The sequence below is a fragment of the Poecilia mexicana genome, unplaced genomic scaffold, assembly GCF_051168715.1.
Source record: "Poecilia mexicana isolate PSO_F unplaced genomic scaffold, ASM5116871v1 scaffold_5, whole genome shotgun sequence".
NCBI classification, from domain to species: Eukaryota; Metazoa; Chordata; class Actinopteri; order Cyprinodontiformes; family Poeciliidae; genus Poecilia; species Poecilia mexicana.
The window spans coordinates 29,702,969-29,718,358 of record NW_028263374.1 but is presented as its reverse complement, the minus strand read 5'-3'; the positions used below and the strand labels follow the sequence as shown (position 1 = coordinate 29,718,358).

General features: G+C 39.8%; 1 protein-coding gene across 1 annotated transcript; it reads right to left on the bottom strand.

Moving 5' to 3' along the window:
• Nucleotides 1-457: 457 nt before the first annotated feature.
• On the bottom strand, nucleotides 458-14,865 carry ywhaba (tyrosine 3-monooxygenase/tryptophan 5-monooxygenase activation protein, beta polypeptide a). The gene is made up of 7 exons (XM_014987243.2): nucleotides 14,723-14,865; nucleotides 10,671-10,831; nucleotides 8,431-8,571; nucleotides 5,366-5,489; nucleotides 4,114-4,277; nucleotides 3,871-3,966; nucleotides 458-2,625 (listed from the first exon to the last, which is right to left on the bottom strand). Exons 2-7 carry the CDS (start codon nucleotides 10,821-10,823, stop codon nucleotides 2,569-2,571), a joined length of 735 nt encoding a protein of 244 aa, XP_014842729.1. The 5' UTR covers nucleotides 10,824-10,831; nucleotides 14,723-14,865; the 3' UTR covers nucleotides 458-2,568.
• Between the last annotated feature and the right edge of the window lie 525 nt (nucleotides 14,866-15,390).

Here is a 15,390-nt window from a genome sequence, read left to right as displayed (position 1 = left end):
GTCCCATCAGTCTTTCCCCTCAACAGCTGTCTGAGCCAGAGATTTGATCTGTTGATTGGCAGGTTGGTAGATTGTTTATTTGGTTGTTTGGTAACCGAACCCCCTTAGAAGTACAACATATGGTCAACAGGAAGTCAGAAACATGTAGCATGACCAGGCTGGCAGGTGACGACAAAGAGAAGGGCTGATTCGGAACTGATAAAACTTTATTTCACTTTAAATCGTCTTTTACAATTTATCCTGTTTATAACATGAAAGGTTAAACTAGAATTGGATTTTTTTTAAAAGACATACACAAATCTAGTTTTACGTCAAGAACCAGAGTGAAGGAAAGGTACTCAGGATTTTTTTTCAAAATTTTTAAACCATTTTTGTGTTTTTTTTTGTATATTTAAGCTAACCCTAAAGTTTCACAACCACGTGCGAGCTAAGCAAGAAAACCGTCACAGAAGCAGACTTTTTTGTTGTTTTTGGGTTGATTTTTGTTTTATTTTAAGCAGAATACTGGTCAGTAAAAACAAAATGATTTCAGATACCAGATATACAGACAGGCTCGGTGCCACATTCACTACTGCAAGGGATCAGTTTTGTCCTTAGAAAGCGAAGAATAACTGTCTTTGTTCAGCTAAAGAGGAAAACAAAAGAGCAGCAGGGAGGATGAGATTTTTTTTTTGTCTTTCTACTTTTTAAATGTCAGTGCATGAAAATATTTGTCCCCAGGAAAAAGAAAAATACCTTCTACATCTACAGAGTGGAATGTCATGGTGCTTTAGACAAGGTTATTGTGACACTGAGTAGAAAAAAGGGGGGAAAATGTTTTGGGAAAAGCTGCAGTGTGTTTATCTGACATCTGCCAATACCAGGATGTAAAGTCGAATATGAAATCTGATTATTTGGGGGATTTAATTTTTAGTATTTGTTTCGGTGCAGTTGGACGCGTGCCTCAACTGATCTGCACATTTTTCTAAAACCATAATCCAAACTACAGGTTCTCATTTCCTCGATTGGCTGATCGGCTGTGATTTGGCTCCTAAAATGTACATACCTGCCGAGGCTTCTACCTGCACCAAAAACCAACTTTACTTTTTCCAACTAGTTCCACCAGAGCTACGTTTGTTTCAATAGCAGGGGAGGAATTAAGATTTTGATGTTGGTCTGATTGAAACAGAAACGCCAGGTCCCAGGAAGCGGTGTCATTCCACAGACTGTACCGTTTTTAACTCGTGCTGCAGAAGATTTGAGCGGCTACAGCTAAGGGCAGGCATTTTTTGCAGCGTTCTGCCGCGAGCTGTAACACGAGACTTGACTAAACTTGTCTTGTAAAGGCAGGAATGGACAGAATGAGGGCAGAGAAGGAAGGCAGAAACAAATCTGGATTAAAAAAAATAATTCACCGAAGCATCAAACAGCAGCTGACTGTAACGGCTTCAAGGTTTTATCTGCAGGCAGGTGGTAACGAACATCCAAAAACCATTCTGTTCTCCACAAAAAAAACAACAACAAAGATTTACAGTTAAGCTCTAAAAATGTTTTACAATTTTACAGTTTTCAAAAAACGGAACTGATCGATTGGTTACAGAATCAAAACACCCGGAAAAGTAAACCAAAGGACAGGCGAGAGAAAGGAGGGGAAGCAAGCGGGTCGTGTTTGCTGAAAATGAAGATGGAATGTTTCCACTTTTGCTGAACAATTTACTATTTTTTTGTGTGAAATGGCGTCAAATCTTTAAAGGTCCCAGTTGGCAAAAAAAAAAAAAAAAAAAAAAAGAAACCAGCGAGTGTTTGATTACCCAAACCAAAAGGAAAAAAAAACATTTGTTTAACTTTTATCAGTGTCACAATACAGCCTTGTATGGAGGACCCTTCTGTATAAACCCCCAGCAGAATTCCCCTGCTGTTCAAACAACCACCCACCCCCTCCATTCCCAGGTCGGGAGGATTTAGAGGAAAAACTAAGCATCACAGCGTTTGTTGAAAATAAACGGACAGTTTAATAACCTTTGTTTTGTTTAAAGTGGAATAAAACCAGCCATTCTTTGCCAGTACACTATGAAAAGCCAAACAGAGAAGGAATGGACAACTATATAAATGCTTTAACTCACTAGGACAGGAGGGGAGGAGGGAGAGAACGTACTGAGATGTTAGGAGGGAGGGATGGAAGAGAAAGATTAAACAAGGAAGGTATAAACAGGAGAAGGCGGGCTCTGGAAGATGTTCATTTAGTTGGTGGTTTGGGATAAAAACCCTCTCTGCGTGCTATAAGACTAAACCAGCCAGAGGTGTGAGCCTGCTGGCCTGTGTTGGAGTGCCATGATGGAGAGAGGGCGGGTGGGGCAGCGGGCGGCGCGGTCCTTAACCTCGCCTCGTTCGCTCAGTAATATTTGTGAAGGTCGGGTGCTATTCATGCTGTTGGTTATACAGAAGGGAAGTCAGGCGGCCGGGCTCGGAGAGGCGGGAACGAGGGAATGAACGGGCTGTTTATGTGTACGAAGAGAGGAGGAAGAGGAGGAGATACAGGGAGAGGAGGAAGAGGAGAAGTGTGGGGATGGGTTAACAGTGAAGTGCGCTCTAGTTGTCTGCGTCGCCGGTTTCACCCTCGTCTCCCTGGTTTTCTGATGTCCACAGCTGCAAACACACAAAACATCTGTAAGTCAAAACCTTCTGAATTTACAGTAACTCAGTCACACAGGAGATGATTACAAAGAGTTTATACTGGAAAAAACAAACAATGTAAGTAAATGAGCCAAACAGCAGGTGATAAACCAACTGAAGGATAAAACCTAAAGAAATGTGATCCTGAGACAGAAGCAGATTTCAAGAGATTAAAACTTCATATTCCACTTCTTCATTTTTATTTATAGGAAATTATTGCTTTGTAAAACTGCATTTCACGTTGTTTTGTTTTTGTAACATTAAATAAAATAAAGCTAATCTGAATCTATTTACCCCAAAATGAGTAAAACCGTTTATTAGCATCCATCTCCTGACTGGAAGTATTTATGAACAGAAGGGACTCGAATTCAATCTGAGGCAGATTAGGGTGATGGTACAGAAGCCTTCTAACTAAACAAAAGTCAACAAAAACATGTGAAAATGAGCTCAGCAGTTATTAAAAAAGGTTTGATTACATTTTTGCCTGTAAAGATTTTTCCATTAATGATCGAGGAGTGAATAAATCATTTGACACGCAACTGTCAAAATGAAATATTTCCCATCAGAAACCTAACGTCTGTGTTGAATCTGTGGGTCAGACAGAAATGACAACATGGAAACTCAGAACCGCTGACTTCATTCGTCTCCAAACTCCAGGACGTTTTCCCTTACAGAAGGAAAACGTTTAAATGTTGGCTCCAGTTCTCGTTTCTTGATCAGATTGCAGATGTTTACGTGCCAAGTAGACGATGAGAAACAGGTCAGACTATCCTTCCTTTAATTTAGCATTCATAAAGCTATCTGCAGCATCAAACCAGTAATTACAGAATAATCAGACAAGCTCAATCTGATTTTAAACCTCAAACCAACATCTGTGCCGAGTTACTACAGGTGATGGCGAATGGAACGAAAATCAAAAAAGGTTCAACCAATCCCATCAGACAGTTTGATGTTTCACTGCTGGATAAATAACCTGAGAGCGTAAATCATTTGGTGACAGGCAGCCAATCAGAGCAGCTGCTGCTGAACGCAGCTTTATCTGTAAAACTCGTTCGTCTCTCACTGTTACGCAACAAGTTTAATGTGTCAAATCTACTGAAGCTCAAGAAATAAAGGGAGAATATGTCCAGGAATTATGGAGGATCCCAACAGATGTTTCAATAAAATGCTTTAATAACAAAAAGGGATTATTAAGATAACAGTTGGTTGCATGCTTACAGTAAGGTTGTCCCTTAGTAGCTGCATGATCAGCGTGCTGTCTTTGTATGAATCCTCGTTCAAGGTGTCAAGCTCGGCGATCGCTTCGTCGAAAGCCTGCAGTGAAAAAAAAAAAATCCATCGTTACCGTTTCCCGACTGTCCTGGAAAGCCTCGGCGTCCGTTCCGGAGGTCGGGTTAACGGCCGAGAGGCAGACATGCGGCCTGTGTGTGTGTGTGTGTGTGTGTGTGTGCTGAAACTCACCTGCTTGGCCAGAGAGCAGGCCTGCTCGGGCGAGTTGAGGATTTCATAGTAGAAGACGGAGAAGTTGAGGGCCAGGCCCAGCCGGATGGGGTGTGTTGGCTGCATGTCCTTCTTGCTGATGTCAAAGGCGTCCTGGTAGGCCTTCTGAGAGTTCTCCACCGTTTCTTTAAACACACACACACACACACACACACACACACACACACGTCACACAGTGATCCTGCACAGCCGCCTCCGTCCTACGGCTCATATCAACAAACTTTATGAGTGGAGGACACAATTCTCTTTCAGGGAAACCGGTGCTGCTAATTTATTATTTTATTCTTTTGTCCATTCAGAGACTCAACCTGAAAAATGTCTTTACTTTCAGCTAATATCAAATAAAACTAAATATTTAGTACAATGATTCTGATTCTGCCTGGCGACCGTTTGATAACTGAAGTGTTGGTCATTACGGGTGAGCACCGACATCGTTTATCATTTATTGTGATAAATATCTTATAAGAATTTTGACTTATTGTCACAATAAACTCCAATTACTGATGTTTAAAGAAACCTGTAACTATTGTGAGGAATGTTATTTTTACTATTTTCTCCACTGTTCACTAAAAGTTTCAATAAATACCAAAACATTGAAATACTAATAAAATGAAATGCAAATAAAATATAATGCAAATAAAATGAAATGCAGTTACTGTGTGCAGTTCCCACAAGTCAAACAGGAATGTTTTTCTAGAGCTACACTGTTACCTAAAAACAAGTAATTATTTCTTATTGTTACTTTTATCATTATTGCAATAGTACCTTAAAATATCATGATAAAAGTTAAAGTCCATATCGCCCACCCATACTAGTCAGTGCTACTTCAGTCAACCCATTGCCATGGCAATTAGATGATTGAAACCCTTGGCAACAAACGATGAAGCTGTCGCTTAGCAACAGCCTGCATGAGGCGGTCGCGCCTTCGACTTAAGCTTAAAGAAAAGGATATAAATAGATGACAAAGAAGCATGAGATCAAATGACATCCACTCTGGCCAATTATGTCATTTCCACATAATGGTTTGTAGAAACTCTTCACATGCATTCTGTGTAATTAACACCGTCGTGAGCAAATGATACCATGCACACGCGAATGATAAAAAGGTGATGAACTGCTTTGGTTTTATTCTTCCAGTTCGTGTGGATACTGCAGGAACTGAAGGTGTGAACTGTTCGTCTTTGAAGCAGTGAGGCTGAGCTGGGATCCTCACCCTTCTTCGAGTCCCCAGAGGCCACCTCTGACAGGTATCTGAAGTAGTCTCCTTTCATTTTGAGGTAGAACACCTTGCTCTCTGCCTGAGATGCGTTGGCAATGAGGAATTTGTCGAGCAGGTTCTGGAACAAACAGGGACAGGTCAGAGGTCAGTACATCAGAACAAACCTGGAACCCTATCACCGGCCGTTCCCTCTGCTCCCAACAGGTAACACCCCGCCACGCTGGCTGCTGCTGCTGTCCTCATCTAATAGTTTAAAGAAGGGTTTTATCCAGATCATGTGATCAGCTGCAACTTCACCCCGGAGCATCTCTTCACTGAGCCCAGCTTTGTTCCAGTGATTACATTTAGGCCCATTTTAATCTGCTGACTCCACCAACCTGTCCTAAGAATGTGCAGATATCTGCTCAAGCAATCACCATCCAGCACTTTTCCTCTGATTTTTAACTTCTCAGTCATTATCCCACTTCTGTTAGCACTTACTGACATTTCTGCAATGCAAAAATATCTTTATCTCAGCTAAACGTTGCATATTTTTTGCATGCGGAATCTTGCTTAGTAAAGTTCATAGTAAAAAAAGAAACTGTTTTAAGGTGTCTTCCCACCTGACAGTCTGGTAGATTCAGTTTAATTTGGAACCAAAGTTGCAACATTTGTTACATTTTCAGCTGCTGTCAAACCAACCAAACCCTTTGAAAAAACCTGTTCCCCTCCTCGCCTGAGGTGGCGCTGCACAGAGAACCACTGAAGAAAACGACAAAACCTCTGAAGATGGCAATGAGCATAACTTCTTTCTTCATGAAATGTAAGCAAATATGGAGTATCATCAGATTTTAGTGGTTGGAGGATTTCTCTTTAGCTAAAGACTTCTTATTTTTCTAGCTAGTGCTAGGCTAGTTTACCCAGAATACCCTTTGCTATAGTCCACTTCCTGCTTTTGAAGTGATCTCCAGTCCACTTGGCGTTCACATGTACTGCATATTTGAACTGCACCAAAATTCACCTCAACCAAGCTGAGAGCTACAGAGTGTCCACCAATCCTTAACGTCTTAAATTTTCATTAAAAATAAACGTAAGTTGATCTTAAACTTGTTAATGGAATCTTAAATCTTGCTCTATTGTAGTTATTTTCTTGTACTTTTCAGTCAGGCAGAAGTTTGAGTCAAATAGAAATCTTCATTGCGTTCTGTAACTCGAGATGGGTGAGGCTCCCAGAACTAGCTAACTAATAAACACTTACTAGCTAGCTAGCGTTTTAGCGTCATCATGGGTAAGCACAGATTTATTACGAGTTTGCTGAACAAAGTTTTCAGAAGTTATAAGAGGCTATTCTGTGAAAACAAACTTAAGCTAGGCACTATGAAGGTTAAGGATGTGTAACAGGGCTAAAGCCGGGTTCACAGTTTTGCTCTGCTTGATTGTATCGCCTAACCATCCCTTATATTTACAAAATTTCATTCAAGATGGCATTAAAAGATGTTAAAAGTCTTAACTTTGACTTGCTGAAACATGCAGATACTAACCCAGGTTTTTGGGGCTTTTCTGGTCACTAGTTTATGGAATATGAACAGAATTCACCAAGTCCTGTCAGGGCCGGGAGTCGATGTGGGAAAATGGAGTGCAGATTTGGTTGTTTGCAATGAACCAATAAGAGAAACTCTGCAACTGAGGGGCTGGATTTAACGATTGTGCTGATGTCAGGAATTTTAAATCTTTTATTGCGGCAGTTAGACTCAAATATTAATTTTGCAATAAAATGATACAGAAAACAAAGCTATAAATTTGTGGGATAGCAATTTGAGGCCAACTCTTTGGATACTAAGCTCCATCTTCAGACACTATATTTGTCACAAAAACGATTATTTTCTTCGTCCTGGAGTAGCCTGTCCTCCTCTTCCTCCTGCTGCTGCTGCTTTAAGGACAGCATGCTTCCACTCATCCTTTCCTCCCTTCATTCCTGCAGCCCCACATCATCACCGCTGAGGCTCCACCAAGCTTTGACCTTGAAGATATTATTAGCCATCTGCTCATGCGCTGAAATATTTCAGTCTCGTTTGACCTTGAGCAGATTCTGCTCTCCACTCGTCGGGGCCAGAATGTGAAGAAGCGGCTGCTGGTGGAGCTGATCACACCTGTGGTGTTTAAAAACTGCAGGCAGAGTTTCTCTGAGGGTCAAGCTGAGGCTGAGTCCCACATAAAACCCTTCAGCTGTTTATGAGGCTCTTAAGGGTGAAGTAAAGCAAATTAAACCAGTTTGAGGTGTAGCAGATTTTAAACTACATCTCATCTTCAGGGTTCAGGTTCTCCATCTTTTCTAGTTTCAACTAGAGTTCCACTTTTTCACTTTCAATACCGATACATATCTGAGGTTTACCATCATCTGATACAGAAACACTCTCCTGAACTGACATAAATACACCAACAGCTTCACAAACTTGGTCAAACATGTACAAACAACTTTAAATTGATTAGCTGATGCAGTTAAGAGTAAAACAGCAAATGGAAAATAAATAAGACTAAAACAAAAGTTGGTCAAACATGTAAAAATAAACTAAACATCTTTCAAATAGTTCAGAAAGTCAAATTAGGAATTCTAAATATAATGAAAAATAAATAATAAACATGACGTCACCTAGACCATAAAGCATAGAATTAGACAGAATAGATCAGACACATCGTCACTGATACTCTATCTAGAATTTTTTTTAAATATCAGAACCAATACAGATATTAATATAGAATCGGTGCATCTCCAGTTTCAACATTAGGTGTTTGACACTCAATCTGTTCAAACAGATCTTTGTGCAATTCTGTTATAAAATTCCTAGCCCGTCTTATTTAAAAACGTTTAAATTGCTACAGAAAACGAAGCAGAGATGTGAGAATCTCCGCACACCGACCTGCCTTCCAGCACCGAGGGAGGATGAGTCGCTCTTCCACCACCTCTGCCCTATTTAACAACTCCAGTCCCACGTCCCATTCCCTGGACCCATCATCACCACCCACCCCGTTTTTTATTCTCTTCACACCCCTCAGCCGCCCCTCCCTGTTCCTGTTCATACCAGCACGTCGTGGCAGATTTCTTGGAGTTCACCCTCGATCTTCACGCGGTAGTCACGGGCCATCTGCTGTTTCTTCTCGTTCCCCTCCGTCTTCTGCTCGATGCTGGAGATGACGCGCCAGGAAGAACGGCGGGCCCCCACCTATCGGCACCAGCACACACACAACCGGCATTAAACACATCATCAGAAATCAGAAAAAAAAAAGAGGAAAAAAAAGGCAAGTTCATGTTGTTTTTTTTTTGCAAGAATATTTATCATTTTACCCTGTAAAAAATGTTCCCTCCAGCACGTCAAAGTCATGAACTCATGGATTTTAAAATAAATGTACAAAGAATAGGGATGCATTGATTGCAATTTTCTGGCCCATCACTGATTACCAATCCTGAAAAAGCCTGAGCTGCCGATTCTGATTTTGGCCAATACTGATTTTTCTTTTGTCAGAAATGTTGCTGATTTGACCACAGTCGGGTGACCATCAGTCAAACCTCTCATGGCAGAGCAAAAGAAAACAGTTGTTGATTTTTAGGCTTTTGCTGAGGTGGATCAGATCAGTGGATCAGATCGGCTTCATAAACAAGTATCGCCCAATCACCGATGTCCCAAAATGAAGGACATCAGGGTTTATTTAAAGGTGCACCCTTAATCAAAAATCTTACATTCTATGAGACTGAACTGAATAAAAATAGGGATACACAAAATATCGGTACCAACATCGGTATCGGCCGATATTTGTCATTTTTTTAACACACCGGTATCTATCTGATAAATAAATCTGGGCTGATATTAACAACTGATATTTCCATCTTGTTGCAGTTTGTTAATGAGGGCAAGTGAAGGAAGTTGGTCAGTGATGCAGCAAAGGATTGTGGGATGTTTAACTGAAGCAGAGAGAAAGTGGTGAAAGAGGGGTGTTTTTTCTTTTTTAAAAGGTGTCAAAATATATATAATAATATCAGTAAATATTACTAAAATATCAGCCCAAATCTTCATACAGGTGCATCCCTAAAAAGTACAAGAACATTTTTTATTTCTACATCACTTAACCAAAATGAGGTGATCAGAGAGGTGGAGGCTGGAGTACACAAAGCTGTTTTTCTGGAAGTCGCTGTTCAGAGTTTGACCTTTTATGGACTAATTACTAGTATTTCCCATATTCTCCATTTGGGGATTTGTCCTGGTTAAACAAACTAATTTATAATTTTGACATTATTTACACAATTAGAAGAAATTAAAACAAATTAACTGAGAGGAATTTGGGCTTCAAGCAACTGAACAACTTTAAAAATACATATTTTTCTCATAAACGCTCCTGGGCAACAAACAGAGCAGAGGACTCTTCTGACATGAAGCAGTTTGGACAAAAACAGCCATAACTTTTATTAAGAAGTTCAGAAAATAAGTAAAGATGAACAACTGAACCATAGTGATGTTGACCAATGATTATCATCAGGTGACAAGTTGCAACAGCCCTAATGGCAACAAAACAATGATTTATTACTCTTAGCTGATTAAAACATCTGGCATTTCTCTGTTTTTACGGTGTAATTACAGTGATTTAATATATTCCTAGTACTGATGCAAGTTAAAAAAAAAAGATCTCAAACTCTAAAACTGCAGTGCAGCTGCTCCTGCATATTGTGCGCAAGAAAGTTTGAGTAAGATAAAATCTTCTCCTCTTTTCAATAATTTCTACTTGTTAAATATTTGTGTTTGTTAGAAGAGGATAGGTGAATAATGTGAAACTAGATTAATGAAAAGTCAGTTTACTGTCCCTGGTCACCTAAAAAACAAGCCCATTTCTTAAAATGTGTTTATTTTAGAGACTGGGGCATAAAACTGGTTGACCTTTAGGGGTCAGCGTGTGACAGAACACATTAAAGACGACATCAAGTCTCAAACTCTGAAGCAATGCTATTCAGACCGACTCAAATGTGTAAAGGTGAGAGTGACATGAAAAATGGGCGTGGCTTCAGCATAATTATGTTGGCATTGATGTGCAGAAAGTCAGTGACTCATAAAAGACTTTCACTTGGAGTGAAAGTGAATCGGTTGTGTTTCTGCCACTGGTTCTTCGAACAATGACAGAACTGACTTTTTTTTTTAACTGAAAAAGTAAAAATCAAAGCTTTTAAGCACAGCTGACGCTCGTCCAACTAAATTTATAATTATAGTGAACTATGAGCTCTACTGTGGGATGTAAGCCAGATTAGGAGCCAATTGTAGAGCCATAATTGCCATACCACGTTCTTATAGGCAACGGAGAGCAGGTTGCGCTCCTCGTTGCTAAGCTCCTGACCCTGCTCCGTCACAGCCTTCATGGCAGCCGCCATGTCGTCGTAGCGCTCGGCCTGCTCTGCCAGCTTGGCTTTCTGCACCAGGTCGTTCTTATCCATCTTTTAGGCTGAAAGACAAAAAAATACACACAAAATTAGGGGTCTGGCGTACGGAAGAGCATTATTAATTTATATCAAAGCAGCAAACAACTCATTGAATAAAACAATTGGACAAAGGGGTGTGGAAACCTCCAGGGCGGATGACCTCAGCAGGGCATGAACGAGAAGGTGGATCACCGGGCTTCAGATCGACAACCATTTTTAAAACTCAAACATTTTCAAAAGCCTTAATGGATCTAAAAGCTCAACCCAAAACAATCAATGTATCATTATTTTATCCTTGAAGACTTTCAGCTCTTCAGACCCATCAGCAGGACTCCCTGGGACCGTCATACCTCCATCTCCAAGAATTACTTTAATGTTGGAGTTTTCCTCAGTCATGAATCTAAATATTTATCCATGACAGCAGAAGAAATATAGGTTATACTATTAGCTCTAATCAACTTTCTTCCAAATATAAATTCAAAACTGCTGAGTTTAAGTGTTCTTGGGGCTCAAGTGACCTCTGACCTCCATGTGGAAACAAGATGTTCTCTATAGTAAAATGAAAAACTGGCAGTTTTGTTGCAGGCAATAGGTTTAATGTAGTTAAGTATTGTTTGAATACGTCACCTTTTATTCGTTTTAACTGAAAACCAAACCTGACATGCTTTACATAGCAGTTATGCATCCAGCCTGCAGAGATAAGCAGCAGAGAAACACCTTTGTTGGAGTTCCTGTTACAACCGCTGGCACACTGCAAACAATGACTCAAAGATTCTGCTGTTAAGGCACAAAAAATTTAAACAAAGCAACAAAATTGATTTCCTGGATTTAATAAAGCCACAAAGTACAAGCGTTTGAGTAAATTGTGCACTTTACCCAAATATAAGTCTCTAAGAAACCCGGTGGTCAAACCATTCCTTTTACCGTCAGGTCGGCATTTACTCAACTAGTTAGACGAGGTATTATGTCATTTTGTTTCCACGGCTTTGACTCTGCATATCTTCAGGCAAACACTGATGTTCTGCTGCAGCTGGCTAAGCATCTGGGCCTAGATAAAACAGAAGATTTTCTCTGCAAAGGGAATGTGTAGCAACTTCAAAATGGGTTTTATTTCCTTAAGACACTGGACTTCTGTGCAGTAAGGCACCCTAATGTTAATAATTACCGGATCAAAATGGGTGTTTGGTTAATTTATGCTCATGTAGAGATTCATCACACCACCAGGTGGCACTTAAATCAGGAATTAATCTTTTAAATCAAAGTAATTAAAAAATAGCTTCAGATTGGCTTTCCGAGTCAAATTGATATTTGGCAACGAGAGTAATTAGTCAAAAAATACTGTAAAAATGTTTGAGTTGTCATTTAGCACAAAATAAACGTTCCTCCTGAAAACTGCCAAATCCAAAACCAAACAAAGTCATTTGTGCTTTTAACAGCTGCTAATTAAAATAAAGACATCAGTGGGACAACAGCAGCTCAGCCATTTGTAATGTGATGCTGAACAAACACCACAATGTATAAAAAAAGTTCAGTGGTGTAAGACGCCCCACCTGCATGTCTTCATCACCAGTGTCATATTATCCAGACTGCGTTTCTTTAGAAGGTCAGTCTTTAGCAACAAAGCTTTAATAAAACAGTGATCAAATGCATTTATACAACATATAGGTATGTGCTGGATCCAGTTTTTCATGTTAAGTTAGATTACAGATGGTTCACTGCTGCATTTCCCTAAACTTTCACCACATCCTGTTTTATTTATTGCCAGATGGTGCTGCTTTAATCATGAGGGCAATTTGATGATGTGAATAAAAAAATATCTTTGGATTTTTTCATTTAGTTGCAGTAGTTGTGAAGCTTTACAGTTAGACACATAGAAAACCCTTGTTCCATTTCTTTTCACCCTCAAATAAAAGTAGAGTTAAATTATATACATTTTATAAAATCAAGTTTGACATGTATTAAACAGTTTAAATTGGTTAAATTGACTTAAAGAGCTTTATTTTAAAATTTTTTCCCATCAAAACCGATGGTTAAAATCTGTTGGTAGCTCTGGTTAATCTCACAAAAGATAAAATTAATCTGGACAACTTCTTCACTTAGTTATTGTGCGACCAATTATACATGCTTCCTCTAGCTCTACAGGGTAATTGAACTCACAGCAGAGAAACACCAAAATCAATCACCTGATCATATGGAGTCACATTCCATTCCTTTTCCAAATTACAAAGTACCAAAAGCACCAGGCAGTGGTAAAACTAGAAATTAAAAACTTGTTCTCCTCATCAGCAGATGAAATGTAGAGGAGAGAGTTGTGCTTTTTTCTGCTAGCTACATGCAGCATAAATGAAAATACTCACAGGGATGTGTTATTTTTGGTGTTTCAAAATGAGCATGTACACCTATTACTAAAAATATATTGCGTGTACTTTCACTTCCTCAAATCTACTACTAACCAAGACATACTTTCATACATTGAGGAATCAATTGTTTTATTTGATATTTATTAAGTACGTTTTTACTTGAAATGTTAGTGGTTCAAGTAAAAATAGAGCAAAATTAAGAAAGGAAAAAATGCATTAAATCCTTTCTCAAACACAATAAACATGTCCCTTGACTTAAAGGATATTTATACAATTCAAAGTTTTTATTTTAACTATTAAATCTGCATTAAAATACAACAAAAAAGGCATAAATGAAATATATACGTTGCACGCATCTTCTTCCTGGTGATAGCTTAAACACAAACATGTAAGGCTATTATTCTGATTACTTCTATACATGTAATGTCGCTTGTCCCGGTTTAGTTTTAAATAGATGACATTAATGACACACGGATCGAATAAAATTGATCGAACTGAGCTCCGATCATCCAGCACGCCAGTATCTCACTCTACACGTGCAGGGCTGTTATCCAACCACCTGGTTGTTAACAGGCTTACTCACGCCGAAAAAAAGGAAAAAGAAAAAAACCCAAAAGGCACCATCTTCAAACCGCGAACAGGACCGAACACAACATAACGCATCGATTCACTAAAAGCTTGAAAAACAGCTATCGAGTCGGGAGCGTTCGGTTCCTCCGACTGGCTCGGCGTGCTAACAGCTACGCCCTCCTTGTCGCATTCCCCTGCGGAATTTTAAGATGGAGAGATAGATTAGCGCCTATTAGCTTAGCTCCTAGCAAGCGGGACCTGACCGAGCGCCGACACCCAACCGAAGGCCCGATTCACCAATCTGGGGGCAAATATAGCATTTCTTTCAAGCTAATCAAGCCGATTTGGAATTCCTAAGCAGCGATTTTCAATTTTCAGCAAAAAATAAACGTCGTGTATGAGGCGAAAACTCCCGGGAAATATGGAGGGTGTGTTAGCTCGTTTCACTGCGCCATGACGGAGCTCAGCCATTCACAACCGAGCTACGTTTCTTATAATACCAATTTACAGCGATTGAGGACAAAATGTGCATTTATATCGTCTTTTTAAAGACGGAGCTTCTTACAGGCAGTGCGCCGTGATGCGTATTTAGCACAGGATGCTAAAATTGTTCGGGCTGCTCTCTCGCGACGGCTCGGCCGCTGCTAAGCTGTCAAAATGGCCAGACTCGAGAGAAGCTTCTCCCTCCCCACACGGTCTGCGGCTCGCATCGAGCCGAGCCCGTGCTTTCGAAGGCAAATTATCAGCAGCATACCGACTGCGCCGTTAGTACCTGTAACCGTGTCGCAAACGTTTTGTAGGTTATTTCTCATTATCTGGTTACATTCTCTGGCCTAAATTCTCGCACCCAGCCCCAAACCACAATAGGCACCTTCCGCCGCAGAGGCAGCCCGCGGGACCACCGGTCCGACTGCCGTTCCCCTGTGAAAACTTAGCTTAGCCTTCATATTACATATTGCTCGATTAATATAATAGTAAACTCACATTTTGAGCGTATTAGAGATCCTGATTTTATTCTCTTAACGATGGGAGTATCTCAAGCCGTCCTCCGCTCGCTGCTCGGGATATTCAGGGCAGTACCACTTCCGCCTGCTCTGACACTTCCGCTTCCTCTAAACCCCACCCCTCCCCCCGCCAGTATCTATGGCAACGGCGCCAGGGGGTTTCCTAACCATCTTGCGAGGGGCTTTGACGTCAGGAGGTCCATGGCAACCGTTACAGGATGACGTTCGCCAGTCTCCGTGGCAACTGTTTCCATGAGACCGTTGCTGTCGTATCTAAGTTCAGCATCATGTCAGCCAATGCGGCATTGTGTGGGCAAATATTATATATCTATATAATATATATAATATTTATATTACAAATATTATAGACGTGTGTATATATAGAAAAGCCGATTTCTATCTTGCTTTTTTTGAGCTAAATTTTACAGAGGCTTGTATTATATCAATTAAACTTATATAAAACTAAATGCTTGTCCGGTTTTAGATCCAGTTACCACACTATAGAAGATTTTAAATTCTAATTATTAAATACATTATTATGTATATTATGGATCAGATCAAATCTTCAATGTACATTATATATATATATATATATATATATATATATATATATATATATATATATATATATATATATATATATATATA